Source organism: Lucilia cuprina, chromosome 2 (assembly GCF_022045245.1).
Source record: "Lucilia cuprina isolate Lc7/37 chromosome 2, ASM2204524v1, whole genome shotgun sequence".
NCBI lineage: Eukaryota > Metazoa > Arthropoda > Insecta > Diptera > Calliphoridae > Lucilia > Lucilia cuprina.
The window spans coordinates 42,279,101-42,303,763 of NC_060950.1; the positions used below are offsets into that span (position 1 = coordinate 42,279,101).

Below are 24,663 nucleotides of genomic sequence, written 5' to 3' on the forward strand. Positions count from 1 at the left end.
ACGGAATAGAATTTTTCGATGGAAACAAACATTATTCAATTCAGAATATATTTTCCTCACGAATTTTAATATCTTTATCTTTATTATTTAATATAATATAAATATCTTACAAAAATTTTTCATTAAAAAAATTCGCCGTACTTATGGTTTTTGACATTTACGAAAACCAAAAGCAAAAACTAAATACATGGGAAATGTTGTTGTTGCAGAACTGCCACCACCTTATCTGAATTCGCCTTGGCTATAGACAGTGTCTTTTCTATACACTTATATGCGCTTTCAATTTTACAGTTTTCTCTTTGTTTTCCAATTAACAAAAATAGTATATGCGAAAAAAAAATCCTAAAAAACACCTACATAACAAGGTTGGCAACCGTTATCGCTAATCTATAGTTACTAGAGTATTCAATTATTCGGGGTTTTGTCTTATTCGGTTTATTCGACAAATAATTATTTGAGGTTTTAAGTTGGCCGGTTAATAATCGGATAATTTAAAATTATTCGATTAATCGAATAAAAGGAAAATGGATGTTTTTTTTGATAATATTATTTCTTTTCTACAATATTTTTCTTCCCATAACACACAAAATTATAATTTTTTCACTTTTTTAAATTCAATTCTATTAAAATTTGTTTATTAAGCTTTCTCTCATGTATTAGAAATTTTTTATTTTCATGTCCCAAGAGAAAATTTATAGCTTACTACATTGATATTGTGTTGCTTATTTTGTATTCGAAAGTGCTTACAAACTTACACACACTCTGGCTTACTTTACACAAGGTATGGCCGCTTGAAAATGACACACTAACTGATATACTTGGTTTGCTCGAACACAAGTGTATCAAAAAGTATCTACAACAACTTTCTAGTTAAAATACATGTTTATTAAGAAGTATCTAAAGATATATGTTTTTTTTTTTAAATGCTACCCAAATACATGTATCTACAAATTCATTCATACGTAAAAGGCCATTCCAATCATCATTATAGCATGATCCTAATTTTAAGCAACATATTTTGCTTAAAATTCATCTAAACATTGAAAAAATGTTGATCCAAAAAACATTTTTCGATAAATGAAAAATTTTTTTGTTGATTAAATTACAGCACACTTGATTTGTTTATATTTTAATTTTCTGTTCTCATATACAATGTTAATCACAAGTATATTAAGATGTAATGCAAAAAATTATTAAAAATTTAAACTTCATATCCAGATTTTATATACAAGTAAATCAAATTATAAGTAACACAAAGTAAAGCACACAACATTGGTTACAATTCCGAGTACTCTGAAAATTTTCTGTGGGGGTAAAATCCTCTTCTATATAAAAATATTAAGTTTGAGATTTATCAACGAGTTCCAGAAATCAGACGTTCCAATTAACTAGTGTATAACTATGTATTGCTGAAAAAAACTTTAAAAAATTACTTTAGAAACATGGAATCTGAAATGTTTCTGCATGAACCCATTCTAGAATTAGGTAAATCAGAACAACTTATTACAATGTTTCTGAAGTATTGTCATAAAAATCATCCAATAAATATTCTTCATTATAGGAAAGTAATCAAGGAATTAATACATAATAAAAATGTATTATAAATATATTGAACTGTGTATAAGTATACAGTAATTTTAGTGTTAAACAATAAGTTTTTCTTAATCGGTTATTTGATATAAATTATTCGGTTTATTCGTTATTTGAAATTTGTCAATTTTCATTTATTCGAGCGATTAATCGTCAAAAATTGATCGATTAACCGATAGACGATTAATCAATCGTTTGAATACCCTAATAGTTACCGCTAAAATACCATTTAAGCACTACTACCGTTACCACTAAAATACCGATACCGAAATACATCGAATACCAATAATAAAAATTGATACCGAAGTGTTTATAAAAACTGACTTTTGAATAAACTGGTTTGTCGATTAACCGAAAATTGACCATTCCTTGAAAACCGGTTTGTCGGTTAACTGAAAATAAAAAAACAATTGAACCGCTTAACCGAAATGTATGAAAATCTTTAAAATATACTAATATTTAGTTGGAGGGGGACATTTTGCGAAGTATTATGAATTGTTGAATAAATATGTACATTAATATATAAGAAAGCAATCTTATACAGATCAGAAGTTGTCATTGAGTCATTGTCATTAGTTAGGTACATGGAATAAGTCATAGAAGATATAAACTGACCTTGTAATACATATATAATACCATTAATGTACAATATTCTTGAAAAGGGCGATTGATAGTCTTGATTTTAGTACAATATCTAAAAAAATATTATCTGCTATCTTTTCGAAATTGGTTCAAGATTATTGTGGAAAAAGTAATTTACATTTTCTTAGAGCGAGTTTTTGAGTTGGTGTTTGAGTTTAGTGTAGTATAACGGGCATATAAACTCGATAATAATATAAAAATTTCTGAAATGTAACAAACCAACCCCAAACATAAAAAATACGAAATTGTTATTATTATTATTATTAATTTTTTTATTTATTAGATTTACTAAACTAAACTACCCAGTGAAAAGTAAAAAGAGATGTAGAAAAGTCACTACAAATAACATATTCAAACTTGAAAACCAATGAAATTAACATAAGCATGTCATTGAACGAATTCGGTTTATTTTTGACATCCAAATATCAGAATAAGATTAAATGTAGTTCATAGTTGTCAAAAATGAACAACAGCCCTCCAATAACACGCTAATGTAAGATTCATAGGTTTTTCACCAAAATTGGAAGTACTTCAAGTATGTTATTTGTGGTGAAAATTTCACTTCTTTTTCCTCACTTTTTTTGCTGGGTTTTGACTTAACCACCAATAGACTGTCTTAAATTCCATTTTGCTTGCAATATAGATAGCATTTAATATAGAAGCGGCCTCAGCTTTTTCAAAGTCGATAGAGAGAATGGATACATGATTTCGGGAGAAAAGAGCTTTATTGACATAAAAGTCGATATGTAAAAAAGCAACTGTACAACCTCCACCTGCTTTAAATGCAACTTGGTTACGTAAAATAAAGCGATTTTTCTCAGTATAATAATATAAACGTGAAGCGATAATTTTTTCGAGTATTTTACTAATACAAGGTAATAAAGAAATAGGCCTGTATGATTTAATATCCAGATTATTACTTTTACTTTTGGGAATAGGAATAATAAGGAGTGAGATCGAAAAATTCTTAACACACGTTTTTCATTACATTTTTCAACCAAAGTATTATTTGATTTTTTTTGGTCAAGTTACCTTTTAAAAACATGTCAGTTATTATGTGTAATGTCAATTATATTAATTTTTTTGTTAATCTGATTAAAATGAGTGACCAGAAAAAAGTGCGTACTGAAATTCTATGAAGGAAGCATCAGCGTCAATTCTATTACTTGAGTTAGTGTTGCGAGTCGTGTTTTTTGAATGTATGAACAATGGGAAAAACTTTGATCGGAAGAGTATTTAGACCATTTATTAGTAAACAATGATCACTACTGTACATTTCATTCAAAATATCCCATGATATTAAATTTAACAAAGTTGGTGAACAGAAGGATACATCGACGTGAGTCAGAGTTCCGTGAGTAGAAAGGTGAGTTGGGCGACCATCATTTAGTACATATAAATCTCTGGACAAAATGGCATTTTCTAGTGTACAACTATTGTGGTTATTACATGGTGAGCCCCATAAGGAATTCCCGGAGTTGAGATCGCCAATAACTAATTTTGGTAGGGAAACAGAATTAAATATAATCATAAGATCCTGCTGGGAAAAAGGTTGGGTAGGTGGAATGTAAAGTGATGTTACAGTAAATTTAATTTATAGATGTATTTCAATTATTATTGTCTGCAGTGATGAATATATGGATATATGTTTATGGGGGATATTGTTTTTTATCAGAACACATATACCTTGTTTTGGGGTAGTGTTGGAAGGGATATTTTAGAAATAAGAAATATACCCTTTTGGGGGTATGGGATTATAATTGTGTTTAAAGTGAGTTTCCTGTATAGATATAAAATCAGGATTGCGCTCTTTTATTAATAGTTGAAGTTCATTGAAATTGTTGATGAATCCATTCATGTTCCATTGTATTATTGTAAAATTCGCCATATTTAATATTTACAGAACAAAATTGTGAGTTTATAATTGTTTAAAAAAGAGCGTGGATACTAGGGTTGCCAGCCTGGCTGGACTTGGCTGGATTGTCCAGCTTTTTTGGTGCTTGTCCAGTTTCAAGCTAAAATTTAATTTGTCCAGCCAAATATACAATTTTTAGTATACTACAATAACTTGTCAATAATTTTTATGTTGTACTTACTTTTGTTTTTAGTATTTATGTGACAGACTTAACCGAAAAAATGTAAATTTAGATAATTAAATTGTAAAGAATGCAATAAATTCATTTAATTGTAATATTTTGAAATAATAATACATAAAGTCTCTGTTTTAAATATTTTACTACTACCTTTTGGTGCACTGATGAGCTTAAAATCACTTTATGGGGTGAACAAATCTTGTCCGTCCTTCCGTTAATATTTTTATAGGAACTCCTTATAAAGCACTTATGGTACTTATATGAAAAAACCATTCCAATTTTTATGAAATTTGGTGGGAGTAAATTAAGTCCACAAAATTAAATTTAAAATTGAAAGTAAAAATGCAATTTCTAGACCTACTTAAAATTCTGTATAAACAGATGCTGTGATAATAAGTCGAAATTCTGAGATAAACCAAAATATATTTATTTAATATAAATCTAACTAATATTCTTCTAAGGAAATGAAAACAAAATACAAGGAAAATAAGGAAAATGAAAACAAAATACAAAAGTTGTAATAACATTTAAAATCGTACGACGATCAATAATCGCGATACATGCAAATATTTGATACCTTTGGCTTCAACTGTATCATTGGGACCGCGACTTTTAGTTCTTTATTTAGATTTTATGGATAAAGCTGAAAACGAGGTTTACTTTTATTTTGTTAAGTTCTTAATTTTAGCCAGTTCTTCTGCGAGTGTGGATGATTGCCTTTACACAGGTAAATAGCTCTGAAGTTATGGATGCAATGCTTACATTCGCTACACGTTATTATAATTGGTCAAATATACCCCATAAAGTCTCTTAACTCATATTTCGAAAGAAATCGTCAAATCTGTGCTCCAAAAAGTCCTATACGGAGTTTTTTTTAAATTGCGCTAAAGCGCGTAAACAATTGAGTAATTTTTCAAAATATTTATTAAATATATTAGTAAACAAATCCGCGAAGATGTATATTTTTCTAAAGTATCGTTATATGTCAAAATAACAGCTAAATTGAAATGTATTTTTGTGAAAACTTTGTATAAATTCGGATATATGGTCAAAACAAATATTATTAACAAATTATATTTTATAGAATTTTTGGTTATGGGATGTCGAATAGTATATTTGCATAAAAAGTCCAGAGATGTAGGCAGTGTTGAGTCGCGATATGACATATTTTTGTGTATCACTGTGAAATTATTTATACAAAACCAACATTTACATTTTCTCAGTTTTTTTATGTCCAGTTTTTTTTTTGTTTTGTCCAGTTTTTTACAACCCAATGTCCAGCTTTTTGTGAATCGGAATCTGGCAACCCTTGTGGATACCCATGATGTTTACTTATTACCCTTTTCTTTAGGTCAGCGTTGCGCGTTCATATTGTTCTGATTACAAAGATTTTCGGCAATTCACACGTACATAACCCGATCGGAAATAAAACTCATTGCAAGAGCGTAAAAATTACAAAAATTATCTTTAGTTGCTTGACAGCATTCAACAAAGTAGGTTGATGTCGCTTTGTTTCAGAAATTGCAAACAAAACGTGTAAAAACAACAACACAACTTGCAAAACACTCCAAAAACTTTTTAGGAATGCATAATAATAAAAATACATAAAAAATTGTAATAATAATTTGAATCAAATAAAAAAAATAAAGCTGTAAGTTTAGTGGTTTCTTTTTTATAAACATATATGTATGTTAAGAATTTTTCGATCTCACTCCTTACATGCAATCTTCCAGTCAGTAGGTATCATGATAGTGTGAAATATGTTATTATATAATTGCAAAAATCGATTCCTCGCATCAGGACTAATATTTTTTATCATTTTATAAGAAATACGATCAAAACCAGGAGTGGATTTTTTTACATCCTTCCTTAAACAACTTTTTATTTCGACAAGAGTTATATCCTTTTCTTTGAAGAAATCATCAGCGTTAATTCTTTTTGTGTTTTTATTTCTCTTCGAAAGATAGAATTTTCTTTTTTATATGTTAAAAGGTTTGTAGTGGTGGGACTTCTTTTAATTTTTTTAAAGGCGTTTATTTTATTAATACGTATTGAAGATAATAGGGAATTCCACCAAGGTACATTTTTGATTATCCTTGCTACTTTTATAGCATTTGTTATAAGTGGTGCTTCTTTATTAATGTTTAATAACTCCGGTCTTTTTTGGAATTCAGCATCAATTTTTTCTCCGTTGTTTCCCTATTGTATTGTGATGATAATAGGGAAATGATCACTACGGTACATTTCATTCAAAATATCCCATATTAAATTTAACAAAGTTGGTGAACAGAAGGATACATCGACGTGAGTCAGAGTTCCGTGAGTAGAAAGATGGGTTGGGCGACCATCATTTAGTACATATAAATCGCTGGACAAAATGGCATTCTCTAGTGTAGGACCATTGTGGTTATTACATGGTGAGCCCCAAGAAGAATTCCATGGGTTGAAATCGCCTATAATAACTAATTTTGGTAGGTTTTTGGTAGAAAGGTTGGGTAGGTGGAATGTAAATGATATTACAGTAAATTTAATTTTTAGATGTATTTCAATTATGAAATACATGAATTTATGGATATATATTTTTATGGGGAATATTGTTTTTTATCAGAACACATATACCTTGTTTTGAGGTATTGTTGGAAGGGATATTATAGAAATAAGAAGTATACCCTTTTTGGGGTATGGGATTATAATTGTGTTTAAAGTGAGTTTCCTGTATAGGTATAAAATCAGGATTGCGCTTATTTATTAATAGTTGAAGTTCATTGAAATTGTTGACGAATCCATTCATGTTCCATTGTATTATAATAAAATTAGCCATATTTAATATTTACAGAACTAATTATTAGTTTATAATTGTTTTAAAAAAGAGCGTGAATACCCATGATGTTTATTTATTACCGTTTTCTTTATGTAACAGGTCTACTTGAGAGTTTGAGTTATTTGTTAATAAAGAGAGTTGTTTTTATAGTGGGAGTTTGTATTGATGTTTTGTTCGATACATTTTTTTAATGTTGAGAGAGTTGGTTTTGTAGTGGAATTTTGGTTTGAAGTTTTAAATGTATTTATTGATTCAGATAAATCGATTATTTGGTGAGATGTTTTGGTAGATTTTGTTGGTTGAGAATTGGTTGGTTTTCGGAGTTTGAGAGTTTTTTTACTGTGTTGTTTCAGATTTAGTAGTGTTAACAATTATTGTACTATGTGAAATATTTATTCTAGCTGGAACTTTCTGTAAATTAAAATATAGCAAAATTTTTCCAGTATGTACTTTTTACCGTCTTCTTTAATGTATTTGTAGAGTTCAGTTATTCCCTGTTCTTTTAAATATTTTAAAATATAAATAAATTACTCAGCTACTTTCTGGGTTTTTGCAAATACGAGAATGCTACCATCTCTTAGCATACTGATATTTGAGTATTCATTACTAACACCTTTCATTGCCTTTTCTATGGCAAAACACTGAATAAAGTTGTTTTTTTTCGTTTGTTGATTTAATGACAACATATTTTGGATCAGCACCCGTATTTTGTTCATTAATTGTTGAAAAAATTTCTGCGCTTGAATTAAATATTCTTTTTTTCAGTCTTTTTAAGGTTTCGTCCTATTCCCCGAAAGGGGAGGGTCGTCTACGTCCATCTTCCCGGTTTTTATTTATTGTTAATAGTTATTTTATTTCACTAATATTTTCTCGAGAGAGAGAGTAGAGGTAAGATAATGTAAATGATTTGTAAACGTTGCACTTGTGTAACCGTCGGCTGATGACTGAAAATTACGAAAATTTTGACTCCTATTTCGAAAAAAAGAAAATAATCTGCCTCCACTATACTACTATACAAAAATTTTAAAATAAGTAGAAATTTATAACCGATTATGGCCTATATAGACTAGGTTATTGAAATAAAGAATTTGAAATTAAATTAAATAATTTAAATACCAACTTATTACTTATTTCCTGAAATTATAAATCTTCCTTTTATATACATAAAATAAGCTATTGCTAAACAATGTTAGATCTGTTATAAACACGAACGGAAAATAATACTAAAATTTTGTATCCAAAATTTATAAAAATATGATGCGCAATAAAAATAAAAAAAACATACAATTTCGCACTTCGATGTTTTTAAAAAGCCGGTTTACGAAAAACAGAATATGCAATAAAAAACAGTTTTTCGGTTAACCGGGTAACTGATTTATAAACACTTTAAATAAGTTAAAATACCGATAACGCTAAAATATCGATACCGTTATTCAATTCAAAAATAAAAACCATGTCCAAAAATTTAATAAATCTTAATTAATCTTGTTAAAATCACTACACATTAGACTATAGAATAAAATATAGATTATTCTACATATATACTAGACCTTAGTAAAGAATATAAGCTAGACAATAGACTACACTTGAAAATAGTGGATTTGCCTATATTACAGTCTATAGTCTAACCTTTAGACTGGCAATGTTTATAGTCTATATCTCGTTAGTATTTATCTGTTGTTATGAGTGCCGACAATTATTTGTTAATAAAATTTCTAACAAAGAATTTTTAACAGTTGTTACCTCAAAAGCAATATAAATAAAAAACCCACTTAACGATTTGGAAGATTCTAACTATAATAGTTTTCCAAATATCTATTTTTTTATATATCAGTAATGTCACGCAAATTACTACAAGTTCACCAATTTTTCCAAAAGTTAATTAAGATTTAAATGTAATGTTAATATCACAGTGATATACGAAAAATGCAGGGGTTCTCATATACCAATTCCATTTTGTTGTGGTCCATAAAGTACGAATATACTTTTAATTTTATAAAAGCAAAAGATGAGAAAAAGAGCTGCTTTTGAAGTTTTAATTTTAAAAAATTTTAAGTTTGGTAGTTTACAACCGATTTTCAACTTTGATTGTTTTAAAGATACAAGTGCTGCCTTTTAATCCAAAATTTACGGTCAAATGTCTGAGTTACGGCTTTTTAAGTAAAGAAACTCGTTGACTATTATGTAGTAACTTCAGCTTTTATTACTTTTGAAAATTTGAATTTATAAAAATCGATGAATAAGATACTGAGTTGTGCTTTGTTTTGTAAAAATATTGCATAATTTTTCTATCCATCTGATTTTATAACAAGTTTAAAAAATGTTTATAAACATTTTTATACAAAAATAATGGAAATATTAAAAAAATCAAGGAACATGCTATTAGAAAACTTATCATAACTCATCCAGTTTTTCACAGATTTTTATTAAATGACAAGTTTTGGAAACCTTCCTTAATTTGATTCTTTACCAAAGTAATAAAAGATAAACTTACTATCTTATGCCCAAAGTAGATCATTATAAAATTAAAAAAAGTGTGAGTTATTTTACCTAAACGACCGTAACTTTGGCTATAAAGTTTTATATTATTTTTCTTGTTTCCTTTTACACTTATTTCCCTAAAACAAAATATCAGATTTAAAAATAAGTTAAAAACTACCAAACTTATGAATTTTCAAAGTTAAAACCAAAGAAAAGAAAAATTAAAGAAAAATTTTTATTCTCTTCACACAGACGAGCTCTAAGAGAATAAAACAAACTTGTGAGAACTAAACGCACTCAATAAACATCAAATTTTCTTCGCAAAATTGCGAGTACATTACCACTTATTAGTTTTTCTTATCACTTAAGACTTAATGTTTAATATTTTTTTCAATACTTGTCATTTATTTAAAACCCCGAAAATAATTTATATTTTACAAAAAAAAATATTTTTTATTCTTTGACATTTTATTTTAATTAAAATTGAAAAATGAAAAGCTGTACATTTTAGTATTGAAAATTAAAAAAGTATTTTATATACTTTTTTTAATTCAACAAAAAAATAATAAAAAGACGTGTTTATAATATGTTTTGAGATAAAATATCTTTTCAAAAAAATAAATAACTAATATTTTCATTCACTGACATATAAAATTTGATTAATAACACACAAAGAATAACGTCAAAAAATACATTTTTTACTTAGTACCTTCTGAACAACTGTGTTCATTTTTGTGCTTCTACTAATACATTCTCACCAGTTAGATCTTTGACAGGGGACTTAGGTCCTTGACAATTAGTTTCACCTATATACTACTATATGGTTAGAACTTCAAAATTGGCTCATTTTTCATGTTTTGCTCTTAATAATTAGTTATCGAATTGATAGGAAAAAACTAAAAATATATTAGTACTCTATGGACTATAAGGAAATGTAATTGGTATATTTATTTTATTTTTCTTCACCTTTGTATCACATAATAGTTTCCCAGATGTACAACATTTTGAATTAAATTCATGATTTTTTTAATTCTATCATAATTGAATGATTTATTAGCTGTAATCTGATTGTCTGTAAGAGAGTTTATACGAACTTCATAAAATTAGGTTTCCGTTCCGAATTTTAACACTACATCGGCATACTATTTTCTATTTGGCCCATGTACTTTTGCGACTAATTTATTTTTTACGACTTACATGCCCAAATGAAAAATAAGTTTTAATTTTAAAAGTCGCATATCTAAATTTTTTAACTTTAACATTCCCACTTTTCTTTAAATGTTCACATGAATGTTAAAGTTCTTCATAAAAAATTTAGATATGCGACTTTTAAACTTAAAACTTATTTTTCATTTGGGCATGCAAGTCATAAAAAATAAATTAGTCGCAAAAGTACATGGGCCAAATAGAAAAGAGTATGCCGATGTATTGTTAAAATTCGGGACGTAAACCTAATTTTATGAAGTTCGTATGAACTCTCTTACAGACAATCAGATTACAGCTAATAAATCATTCCATTATGATAAAATTAAAAAAAATAATTTCTTCTTTAAATTATGAAGATCTTGGTCCATAATTGACCAACTCCTACATTGAAGTCCATGTTTATTACATTAATAGTCAATGTTCAAATACAGGATCACTTCCGAAATTGATTTTTCAAATTTATAAATATTACTGCTCAAAACTAAAATATAACTGCTCTTCTTGTAACTTTAGCGTGGATATTTAAAGGGTCCTAAAACATGTATAAAATAAATCTTCCGATTGAACGGAAGTAAGGATTTTTGATTTAAAATGTGTCTCGCAAATATTTTTAAAATTTAAAATTTATTCATCATTTGATGTGATAGCAAAAATCGAAATGTATTTCACCACATTTCATGAATCACATTCTTCTACCTCAGTCAAATTAACATTATTTAAATTTTCATTTTGTCTGATGTTTCTCAATAAATATTTTATTTTATTTATTTATTGAAAAACAATGGCCGTAAGCCGATAGGGCCTAATTGGCTAGTCTACAATTAAATTTACTTATAATACAAAAATTCTTAACATACATATATGTTTATAAAAAAGAAACCACTAAACTTACAGCTTTATTTTTTTTTATTTGATTCAAATTATTATTACAATTTACAAAAAAAAAAAAATATTTTTATAGTTTTAATCACTAGTGATGAAATTTTGAACCCTTTTCGGAAACCCTTCCATTAACGTTTTTATAGTGCTTTCTGTCACTTTGCTCGAACATGTAGTCCATCCCCGTTTAAAATCTACCACACTTTTGGACACCTTTTTTGTACTCTTCAATTCTCTTTTAACAAGAGCCCAATATCTCTCCACTGGCCTTAGCTCCGGGCAGTTTGGAGGATTTGCCTCTCTTGGTACAAATACCACATTATTGTTCTTGTACCACTCAAGGGCTTGTTTACCATAGTGACAGATCAGGAGCCAAGTCAGGCCAAAAATAAGTGGACACATTATGAAGTCTTATGAATGGAAGCAGCCTTTTTTTGTAAACATTCCTTGATGTAAATTTCGGTATTTATAGAGCCCGTTGTAACAAATGATTGGCTTCTTTTGCCGCAACTGCATATTGCTTGCCATACCAAGAACTTTCTGGGAAATTTTGTCTGCATTTGGGTCCTAAACTTTTCTTCAACATTCCCTCGAGCATCAGCAACATAAAACTTTTGACCTGGAAGTTGCGAAAAATCTGCCAGAACATACGTTTCGTCATCCATTATGCAGCAAGAATATTTTTTTATAAAACTTGACTTTAATTTCCGTGCTCTGTTTTTGGCCTCTAAATTTTTAGCAGCGTTCCTGTCAGGAACTTTTTGAGCCTTGTATGTTTTTAAACCTGCATTAGCTTTAACTTTTCGTACCAAATAGTCCGAGCACTGAGCTAACCGAGCTGCTTTCCTACCGGATGTGTTGGGAGCTCTTTTGAAAATGCGTTCTATTTTTTTGGCTTTAGAAACATCATGTGGACCATTCCTTCTACGTGAACCAGGTTTTCTATCAACTGACAAGTTCTCCCGGTACTGTTTAATAACATTGGAAACAGTTTGACGGCAGACCTTTGTATGCTTGGCCAACTTTTTGTAAGACCAAGTTGGGTTTAGTTGAAAATATTTAATAATTTCAGTACGCACTTTTTTCTGGTCACTCATTTTAATCAGATTAACAAAAAAAATAATATAATTGACATTACACATAATAACTGACATGTTTTTCAAAGGTAACTTGATCAAAAAAAAAAAAGCAAATAATACTTTGGTTGAAAAATGTAATGAAAAACGTGTGTTAAGAATTTTTCGATCTCACTCCTTATTTATAATTTTTTTTTAATTATAAATGTAATTTTCTTATTTTTAATAGTTAGACTTGAAGTTTTGCACACTCTGATTAGTATTCTATAAATTGGTGAAAATAAAGATAATATTATTAGCCTAAAAATGGCAGTAAAACATAATAGAAGCGAAATGCAATAAGGTTATATAAAAGATTTTTTGCAACAAATGAGTTATACCAATTAAATATTTTATAAAAACTTAGGGGAAATGGCTGTACAATATACATTTACATAGTGGAATATCATTAAAAATAGGCTCAGGGTTAGTTATGAATTCGACAAAAAAATATTTTTAAATGTATATAATGAATGTGAAAATTTACGTTCCTAGTAAGGAATAACAGTATTCCATAAGCGCGCTATGTTAACACAAAATGATTTCGTCATAAATAATGAAACATGTGCTGGACATATTAAAGAATGTGTTCTATTTGAAATAGCAAAGTTAAATTTATTCTGCAAATAGTAAGGTTTACCATATTTTATAGTTTTAAAAAAGAAAATCATTTTTCTCAACCGAACCAAGTAAATCAACGTAATATTGAAAACATGATCACTAATCCGAAGTCCATTAATATAACGTACTACACTATTAAAGGATCTTTTTAATCTGTCAATGTTGGAGTTTGAAGTACATGAGTAAACTTCAATACCATAAATTAATAAAGGTAAACACAATGATAAAGCAACACGACGTTTTATTGAAGAGGGCAAGTAAAAACCAATATTATATAACTTTCTCAATGTCCAAGAAATTCGTGAAATTACTGAATTTATATGAAAACTAAATGTTAGCTTATCATCCAAAATAATACCAAGTGTTTTATAATGAGGAACAATTTCTAATACTTCGTTATTCAGAATAATGTTTAAAGAAATATATTGTTTAGAAAATACCATTACCTTGCATTTCATAGCATTTAGTTGTAAGAAGTTACGTTTTGACCAATCAACTAAAAGATCAAGTTCAGAATTAATATGCGCCTCAGAATTTTGTAGAGATAATAAGTCAAACGTTGATAAAAGCTGTATATCATCAGCATACGTATAACATTTCAAGAAATATAATTCATGATAAATGTCATTTATATATAACAAAAATAATAATGACCCTAACATTGACCCTTGTTAAGAAATATTAAAATTATTTAAAATTTCCTACATTTCTTGCGATGAATTCGGTTTGCCAATGTGAAAGTATTAAAGACTTGCAGATTATCATTCAGCCACGTACTTTTTTTCTCCTCAGTGAAAAAGCAAACTTTATATTAAAAAATATTTCAGTGTTGTTTACATTTTATTACATAAATATAAAAAGTTGTGGTGAAAAGTACATAAAGTTTTCACCCGATTTCTAAAAAAAACTAAATTTAAAAACGTACAAAACAGGTATCAGATAATTTAATAAGTTGTACCCGATATATGTACAAATGTATTATTTTGTTTTTTAGTTGAAAAGTTATGTAGGTCCTAAAAGGCACCAAAATAAATAACCTTTGCAACACATTATATAATTACACATCGAAATTTCATGAAGGTTTAACCGTTTGGGCTGTAAAGCGACTCTTTAATATATGGGTCATTTCGTGTCAAGTGACCCAACTTTAAAAACAAAAAACAACACAAATTTTCACCACTATCGGTCTAGAACTGCCGAACTTAGAGGAGGTCTAAGTTGTACATTTTTATCATACTAGATTTTATTTAAATATTAGAACCAATATTTAAAAATTTTGCTCAAAAGAAAGCTTATATAATTTTCTTTAAAGGTTTTATAGTCCCATAATTGGATACGAGTGGGATATCAAAAAAAAAAAAAAAATAATTTTTACTTAAGCTGTCTACACACTATGAGAGAAGTCGTTAGATTTTTGTTTCATACTGCCAAAACAAAATAAAATGAAAATTGGTATGATAATCAAAAAAATCGAATTGAAAATATATTGTGTTTTTACACTATTAGATTTGAAATAAAATAAAACTTCAATTTGAAAAAATTCAAAGAAAAAACATAAATTTTCATTTTGTTTCTGTTTTCATTAGAAATTTGTTTCTATTTTTATATTTTTCTTTGTTTAAATAAAATAAAAAAATAAATAAATAAATCTCCAATAAAATGAAAAAATCCAATCGTTTTGAAAATTATCAAAAAATTTAAAAAAATCAAATGATTTTCAATTTTTCATCCGTATTTTCAGTAAGTTTTATTACATTTTGTATTTACAACACAATATTTTTAATTTTATTTGAAAATTTTGGCATGTCGTTTTACTGAATATTATATTGTGTAGCCAGCTTTAACAATAGTTTTTTTTTCAATATTTGTCACTGACATTTTTTACAGACTTTTTTATGAATTTTTTTTCTCAGGTCTAATATCTTTCCTTTAAGAGATTTGTGGTAACTTAGTGGTATGTAAGGGGCACATGTGAAAAAAATATATATTTTAACTAGAGACAGAAAATAATTATTATCTATGAAATTTTTGCTTAAAAAAATTAGTATGAAAGAATTGTCATAGAAATGTTTTGAATGTACCAAAATATTTCCCGAACCTTTTTTAATAGATTTCATCAATAAACGTTTTTCTTGATTTTTATAATAAAAATTTAAAATAAAAATAATTTTTGATTTTTATTCTATTTATTTCAATAAAAAAATTATTTATGATTTTTTTAATAATACTCACTTAGTAATTTTTATTTATTCAAACAAAAAATAGAAATCAATCAATGATTTTTATTTTTCTAAACAAAGAATAAAAATCACCAAAAAATTCCAATTATCTAATCTAATTTCTGCAAATTTATTCAATTATATCAGTGGTAAAAAAATTTTACCAATTTTCTATTAATCTCTGTTGAAACCCGATAATTTTTACTGTCTTTTAAAGGTAAATATCGCATAGTGAGTTTTATAATTAATTTCAAAAAATAAGAATCATTGTCTGATTTTTGATTGTGCCTTATGGTTTAAAAATTATTTGTGTTTTTTATTATTGATTTTTGTTTGAAAAAATTCTCAGTAATTTTTACGAAAAATATAAAAAGTACATAACTCATAACATAACTCAAAGACTTTGTTTGCTTTTTAGTTAAAATATTTTGCAAATATCTTGCAAATTTAATATTGGAGCATTACAAAATTATGGAATTTTAACGGTCATATTCTTATTATTAATTATGTAAAAAAGGGAGTGGATTTCTTTTGTTGTTTCTTTTTACTTTTTTTCTATACCCATAATAAAATAAGGATTTTTATATTTTTAAGAAACTAGGCAAAATCTTGCATCTTAAATCGATTAATGTTATAATGCCATAACAACTGAACAGTTATACTTTATATTTCAAAAAAATGGGACGCCGTAATGATCATAAAAGCTCCGAAAAATTGAGCGGTATATCTAATCAATAAAATCTAGTGATTTTAAGCTCCCCAAAATCCCATTCCGGTCTTTAAAGACTGATTTGCATAAATTTCCTTTCCTTTGTCATATACTTTTCTAACAAGCTTCTGGTAATAATTTTCAACTATAAAAAAACTGGATAATATGGCGGACAATTTAAAATTTTTTTCAGCTTATTCAGGAAATCAAATTTGACAGGCACTTACGATGAAAATGTATTTATTTGTCCTTAATAAGTCTTAGATATTAAAGCTGTATCCATCTGACCCATCAATGTTTAGCATTTCGACCCAGAAAAACAACATTGAACAATGTATTCCTTCAAGTCATTGTATTCATTGTATATCTGGTGACTTGACCATTAAGATTCTAATTCAATAATGGTTTCTTTTTAAGATTTTCACAAAATGTGAATGGACATGACATTAACATTCGACAAACTACACAGAAAAACCCTTTTATAAATAAAAACATTTTGTTTGTGAATAAGGGGGTAAACGTTTATAGAATGCACGTGGGGCAGTATGGAAATTTTTTGGAAATAAATCCGGCATTTCTAAACGGCTGATCCGATCGGGATAAAATTTGGCGTGAGCGTAGCCAAGGAGTTTTGAAGATGAACCCCGCAGATGCCCCAGGGACGGAGCTGTGGCGGCTCAAAGTAGGGTACCTACGACATTTAAAATTTTTAAACTCGTGCCATTTTTTTGTTTTTCACCTGAAAGCGCTCGACGAGATCTTGAAAAAACATGCTTGGACATACTACTTACTATTGTGTCTTTGTGCAATATTTCAGAAGTTTTTTTGCTCTCATGAAAAGTAGACTTTATTGCTTTAGCACTTTTTTAATATTGTGTATGATTTTTTTAATGGAAAACTTATAAAAAGATATAATAGCTAACTGGGATATTATTTGTATTAGTATACTTACATATTAATTCCGGTGGAATATCTTCAACAGCTGTCGGGTGTTTACGTTTTTGAGCTACTTTTTCATGTGCTTTCATAATATTGAATGTGTCATCTAAAACAGCGGATTTGATTTCTTCCGAAACATTCACTTTGGTGATCTCTTTTTCCATTTGCTGTTCTAAGTCTTTTAATTCCAAATGTATGTCCTCTGCTTCACTCTTCACCACGTCTGATATGTCGGACTTTAACAAACACATTTTCTTTGCCAATTCTGGTGACTTTTTTATAAATTCTTTAATACTTTGTTGCATAAGACGTACATCCTCGGCTTTAATTCGATTTATACGTACCAAAAGACGAGAATTGTTGCAACCATGAGAAGACTTTATTGTTATTGTTGACTCCTTTGCTATTTGTTTTGCTGTCACCGCTAGTGATAGAAAACTACTTTTGGGGCTACAGCTTTCACTAATATTCTTCGGTTGAATAGCATTCGATAACTGCCTCTGCATATTTAAAACATTTTTAAAATCTGCTTGTACCACAGTGCTCGTTAAATTAGTTTTATCCGGGTTACTTAAATTATCTTTATTAACTTCATCTTGCTTGTTGGTACTCGATGTATTGTTATTCATTGTAGTTGAATTACATACTGATGAAATAATGCTCGTACTACAATCTTGTATTTTTACAATTGTAGATTGATTAACTTTGGAATCATATAATAGTTTATTATGCACATCATTTTCTTGTAAAGTCCTTGAATAAAAAGAATTTTGATATTTTAACAGAAATTAAAAAATATATAAATTAAATGTCCTTATTTATAACATAAACGAGTTGCTAACTAACAATTTTTTTAGAAGTATATTAGTTTGCAGTTCGATTTTCTTATATTATTTACTGGAATATATGTGTGTATTGTGTATTCTAGCATTGTCATATGGCAACTCATCGATACTATTAACTATAAATAGGCATTAAAAATCTGTATAATCAAGTTAAAAAATAATTACAGTTTTCAAATTATTATAGAGTCTACTTACAAGCATGAAAGAAAATTGGCTATTTTTAATAAATTTATTGATGTTTTGATGTTTAAAAACTTTAAAGAAAAATGCTAAAATTTTAGGGTTTATGGTCAAAAACTATTTAATTTATATATACAGACGTTTTATTAAATTAGTTTTAATAATTATCTGAATTATACACTAGAAATGTATAAAAAGATGAAATAGCCATATAAATTGTATGACATACCCGGGGGGTATGTTGGGTATTGATGTACGTAATTTTTCTCAGGTATACACAAGACGGTTAAATATTTTTTCCTCAAACTGCCTAACTACGGTATTATTTTCCAGGCAGAAATATCTGCGATCAAAATGCATTGAATTGGCTTATGTACTATCACATATCTGGGGATATAAGTATATTCTGACAGCAAAGCTGATATCAAAAATCTATCGAAATGAGATAGCGAGACATTCTAGGATAACGCTAATATGGGTCCCTGGTCACGATAAATGTCGGAGTAACTGTATAGCTATTAATTTAGCTATAAATGGCGCGATGTTATATGATTAAGAAATCGATGCCTTTCTTTTACTAACTGTAAAAAAACTTGTTATTAATGAACTGTATGGGAAAGCCCAAATCAGGTGGTTTAGTGAAACCACTTATTATATCTCGAAGTCTAGCTTGTATCAGTAATTACACGACACTATGTCATAGGCACTTACATATATAATAACTACTGTAGAAGTTGTCACAATGAGGACGACGATAGCGCATCTACTTTGCTATCGTTCACTGAGAGCAGGGAACATAATTTTCTCCCTTCTTGTCAGGCACGGACAAACCGGTTTAGTTCTGGAAGCAGAGAGTGATATGAGAACACACTCCTGCGACCAGTAGGGTAACAGAACGGTACCAACTTTCTACTCCTTTTTGTAGAAGCTGCTTTCGATACCTAACCTACCTACATATATACTTATTAGAGTGACCACAAAAAGTCGATGTTGGAACTAAGTTCGTCTGAACCCCATATAACCCCATCCAGATAATGAGATAGTCGAAGTTTGAGCACGATTAAAACACGTTAGCACCCAATGGAGATGGTTAAAACTTGAACAAGAAATGCAAAAAAATACATTTTTTTATAAAAATAAACATTAAAATGTTTATTATTGATTATTCTAAATAAGGGAGACAAAAATATTTTTTTTAATTTAAGTTTTATTAATTTTCATATTACACTTACAATTATCTTCTTTTTTATGAAAAATACATTGTATTGATAACAAACAGTAACATTTTCTGTTGTTTTGTATGACAACAATGCAAAATTTAATATTGTATTTAAAACATCGAAGGGGTTTAACATCAGATTAAATTTATTTTTAGATTAGAATAATTTTTTCAGTTTCAACACTCCATTTTCAGTTATTTAGAACTTTTTTAATATCAGCGGAAGGTTTATTTATTTATTTATTTATTTATTTATTAGTAGTATTTTAAATACTTTTCAAATATCAAATTTTACAATTGTTTAACAATATATTGTATCTTAAGCTATAATTTACATTTCTTAATAATTCAACTAATTTTTTTCTGAAGATATTATCATTCGTTTCTTTTTTTATATTAATTGGCATCGAGTTATATAGTCTTAGTCCTTTGTAGAAAGGTGATTTTTGCATTGCGCTATTTTCTGCGCGTAGAATTCTAAAATCCTGTCCATATCTTAAATTATATGGTTGTACGTCTCCTACATATCTCAATCGTTCAACTAGATATTCTGGCGACTTTCCTCTTTTCATTTTCTGTATTAACATTAAAGTATTTAGTTCTATTCTTTTTTTGATATTTAACCATTTTAGTGCATTTAACATCTCATCTATTGGAGTATATCTGTCACATTTAAATATTGCACGCATTGCTTTATTTTGTAGTTTTTGGAGTCTATTTAATTGTTGTTCTGTACAGCATGTGTATAATATTGTTGATCCATATTCGAAATGTGGTTTTATAATAGTATTGTATATATTAGTAAATTTATTTTATTTCGATTTTTTTTTTTAAAATCCAATTTTACTTCCTATTTTTTTGCATATGTATTCGATATGGTTTTTTTAATTTTAGCTCGTTATCTATTATGAAGCTTAGATATTTTATATTCTTAACTTGTTCTATTATTACGTCGTTAATTTTAAAAATTTTGTCATTTTCCATATTTAATTGCATTATTTTAGTCTTACTTTCATTTAATTTTAACTTATTCATTTTTAACCATTTATTAATATTGTCTATGTCTGCTTGTAAGTTATTGTTGCATATCTCTTCTGTTTCTGCTTCCGTAAATATTAGAGTGTCATCTGCATATAATACAATTTCATATTTTTCCAATACGTTTTGCATATCGTTTATGTATATAATAAATAATAATGCACCGAGTATTGATCCTTGAGCTACACCGAAACCATTTCAATCTCAGTTGATTTTATGTTGTTCACTTTTGTTATCTGCCTACGATTATTTAGATATGACTGAAACCATTTTAGTTCATTTTCTTGTATACCGTATTTATATAATTTTCTTAGTAATATTTCTCTGTCTATTGTTTCAAATGCTCTTTTAAAGTCTAGGAAAATTGACAAAATTTTATTAATTCTTTTTGTATATTTCCATCTATTTATCACATAGTTGACAGCTGTTTCGCAAGAATATTTTTTTCTAAAACCCGATTGGTATTTTGAAAAAAGTTTATGTTGTTCCATGTATTCATTTAACTGATCCTTTACAACTTTTTCAATAATTTTTCCACACGTTTTTAGAGAGTTTATTGGTCTAAATTCTTCACACATTGTCGTATTATTAACCTTTTCTATAGGTGTAATCATCGATTCTTTCCAATTGTTAGGGAATATTCCATACTTTAATGAGTTATTTATTATTCTTAACATAATTTTTCCTGTTGTGTCCCAATTGTCTAATATAATGTTGATTGATATTTTACAATAGTAAGGTTTTTTCTTAATACTCTTACATATACATTTTAACTCTTGTAAATCTATTGCAAGAAATTTAAACTTAGTTTGTACGTCTTCTATCTTATTTTCATATTGCACATATTCAATGGTATTGCTAATTTTCTTAATACTATTTACAAAGTAATTATTTAAATTTATAGCTATTTGCATACTATCCTTATATTCTAATTGGTTAAATATCACAGTTTTTATCACGTGTTTTGGTTTCCTTAAGACTAATTCTTTTATTTTATACCACATTTCTTTTTTGGTTATTTGTATTACATATCCTATTATTTATATAATTATTTTTTTCATTTTCAATTTTAACTTTATATTTATTTCTTATTTCTTTATAAATATTCCAGGCTTCATTTGTATTTTCATTAATTGCTCTATGATATTTAACAATTTTCTCATTTTTTAAATTTCTAAGTACGTTATTAAACCAGTTATTTTTATTTGAATATAATATTTTCTTTTTAATAGTGAATTTTTGTACTGTTTTTTTCTAGGCAATTGTCAAAGTTTAAAACATATTCATCTATATTGCTTATTTCATCACAATGTATTATTGCACTTATGTCGCTATATTGTAATCGTCAATTAATTAGGAAATTAAATTATTTTGGTACTTTTTGTATCTTTTAAACCAAAGAACATATAAAAATATTTTTGACTCCTTCATAACTTAACGAAAAAATAAAAATACGAGTTTAGTACTTTTTGTACTAAACTTTTAGTACTTTTTGCATAAAACATTGTTTATTAACTCATACATATGATGAATACATAATAATGGGCTCCCGCTACGGCAAATAAAATTGTGAGACTTTTACATTAAACAATAACAAATACTGTGACTAAAAATAAAAACAATTGTGACCCTTTCGAACATATACAAATTAAAAGCGTATCTCAACAAGATGGCGAGACATTCAAGAATTACCCTAGTTAGGGTTAAAGGAAACGGGGATATTACTGGCAATATTACTGCTGATATCTTGACAAAAGCTGGCACGAGGATGGCCATACTGGATATAGACCATCCCCTAGTTGCCATTAAGAAACATATACATAACATTTGTTTCTGTTCAGCCCAAGATCGATGGTCTCGAGAACATACTTGCTCAACTGCTAAGATGCTTTGGCCCTGTGTGGATCCTAATAAAACATCCTACATATTATGTCTTAGCAAAACTCATTTGAGTATTCTATTATCAGTTCTTACTTGTCATTCAAAGTTTGGAAATCATGCAAGACGCATTGCTCTTCCATACAATGATTTCTTTAGGAGTTGTCAAAATGAGGAAGAAGAGGAGACAATTACTTATTGCTTACTTTTCTGATCTATCTGATCTATCAATTGTTTAACCTGAACGTATCCTTGCATTTTTAAGATTATGGAAATGGGTGTGTAATTAAACACATACTATGTTTTTTATACTAACTCTATCTATTTCAGTTTATTCTTATTTTCTTAATACTATCATTGCTGTATTTATCGCTTTCTTGTCTTTACTCATCTTATGTTCTCTTCTGCATAACATAACCTAAACTATTGGTCAAAAATTTGAATTTTTTAAACTTTGAGCGATGAGCTCAAATTTCGAGTCGTTTTGTGGGGATCAGCCGAAAAACATTTCGAAATTTTGTTCTCCATATAAGAACCGATCAGCTTTATGCTTATATAAAACGCATTTGTCCTGTTTTTGTAGATATATAGATTTGCTTATATGAGCTCAAGAGCTCAGTTTGTAGTGTTCGGTTGTATGGTGACTAGGTGAAATAATAGAAATAAACTAAAATCACGGTTCTGCTTTCCATACAGATAGTCTGTTTAATATACAAACAAATATAGTATTTTTCAGATTTTTCTTACCTCAAACTTGTCAATGACTTAGAATGCCTTTCAGTACTTTCATCAGATAATTTTGTTTCATGTTCAATAGAAGTTTTGTCATTTCTCATAGTTTGAGTAATGTCGATTACACTTCGATTAGCCGGTTCATTCTCTAATGACAACCAATTAGTATTTTGTTTAATATCCAAATTATTTTCACCTTTTAAAGCTAAAAAGTAAAAATAAATTAAAATGCTTTAAATGATCTTTTAAAATGTAGACTAAAAAAACGATGCTTTACTTTACGAAGGTTTTATCTTTTCTATTTTTACGAAAGTAAGAACACATTTCGTAATATATTTTTTCGTGTATGGTGTTAAGATACATACTTTGTTTTATTTTATTAAAATCATTTCGTTTATTACTACACTTAAAATAAATATATATGAAAAATGTCGTAATTTGTAAGTATTTTTCTTTGTTGCGCACCACGAAATTGCTTCGTAATATATACGAAATTGTAGGAAATTAACTTATATAAATTGTAAAATATAAATTTTAAATAAATATGGTAAATTTTACGAAATATTAATTTTTGCAAAAATGTTTGTTAATTTTTTAAGTAATTTTTCTAATTTTATTTAAAGGTCTGTTCCTCTAAATGGGAAAGAACAAGTATTTTCTAGTTTTATATTTAAAACAACAAATAAATTCGAAAAATTGTTATTGTTTTCAACATAAAACGACATAGAGGAACAGGAAGTAACAAATCATCCACACGAATTTTAAGTTTTTTAAGGAAAAAATTTCGTGAATTGAATTATACTATTTTTTAAATTTTATTGAAATATGTTGTAGTTTTATTTAATAATAATATAATTAATATCATTATATTAATTTCGCTTAAATTTACAAAAAAATATTACGAAATATGTTCTTACTTTAGGGTTTTTTTAGATAGTTTTCGTATTACACACGAAATTTTTGCAAATATAAAAAAAAATAGTTACGAAACTTTTTCGTAAAGTTAAGCAAGGATTATTTTTAGTGTAAAGATTTTTTCACTGTAAAAAATAATACTTACTTAAATGCTTATCATTGATAAAAACATTAGGACGAAATTTATAAATTCCTTGCAATAATTCAGGATAAGTACCTCCATTCACTTCGTTTTGCTGAATTTCATATTGTGGCTTCAATTCTCTGAAAAATATTACAATTCAATTTGTATAATATAAAACATAATATTTTGGAGATTTGCTATTTAAAATAATATTCTGTAAATAGTTTTAAATATAACCCACATTTTCAACAAGTTCAGCTATAATTTAGCTATCAGTTAGTTATTTTTTCACCAAATCCAGTTAACTTTTAAATTATAAATTTAACCAGAAAATTAGAATTAAATTTAACTAAGAAAATACAATTAAATGCCAATAATTTTTAATAATCGCAATGTGAGTTTTTATGAACTATAGAG

At 27.6% G+C, this 24,663-nt stretch overlaps 1 protein-coding gene across 1 annotated transcript in view; it reads right to left on the bottom strand.

The window, feature by feature from the left end:
* Window positions 1-24,405, bottom strand: part of LOC111684819 (nipped-B protein) — a 193,100-nt gene extending 168,695 nt beyond the window's left edge. The window contains exons 1-3 of the mRNA XM_046956292.1: window positions 24,268-24,405; window positions 23,223-23,412; window positions 17,329-18,068 (exon numbers count right to left, since the gene is read on the bottom strand). Of these exons, the coding sequence (XP_046812248.1) occupies window positions 17,329-18,068; window positions 23,223-23,311 (829 nt within the window). The 5' untranslated portion in view covers window positions 23,312-23,412; window positions 24,268-24,405. The remainder of the gene's footprint in view (window positions 1-17,328; window positions 18,069-23,222; window positions 23,413-24,267) is intronic.
* Window positions 24,406-24,663: the final 258 nt, after the last annotated feature.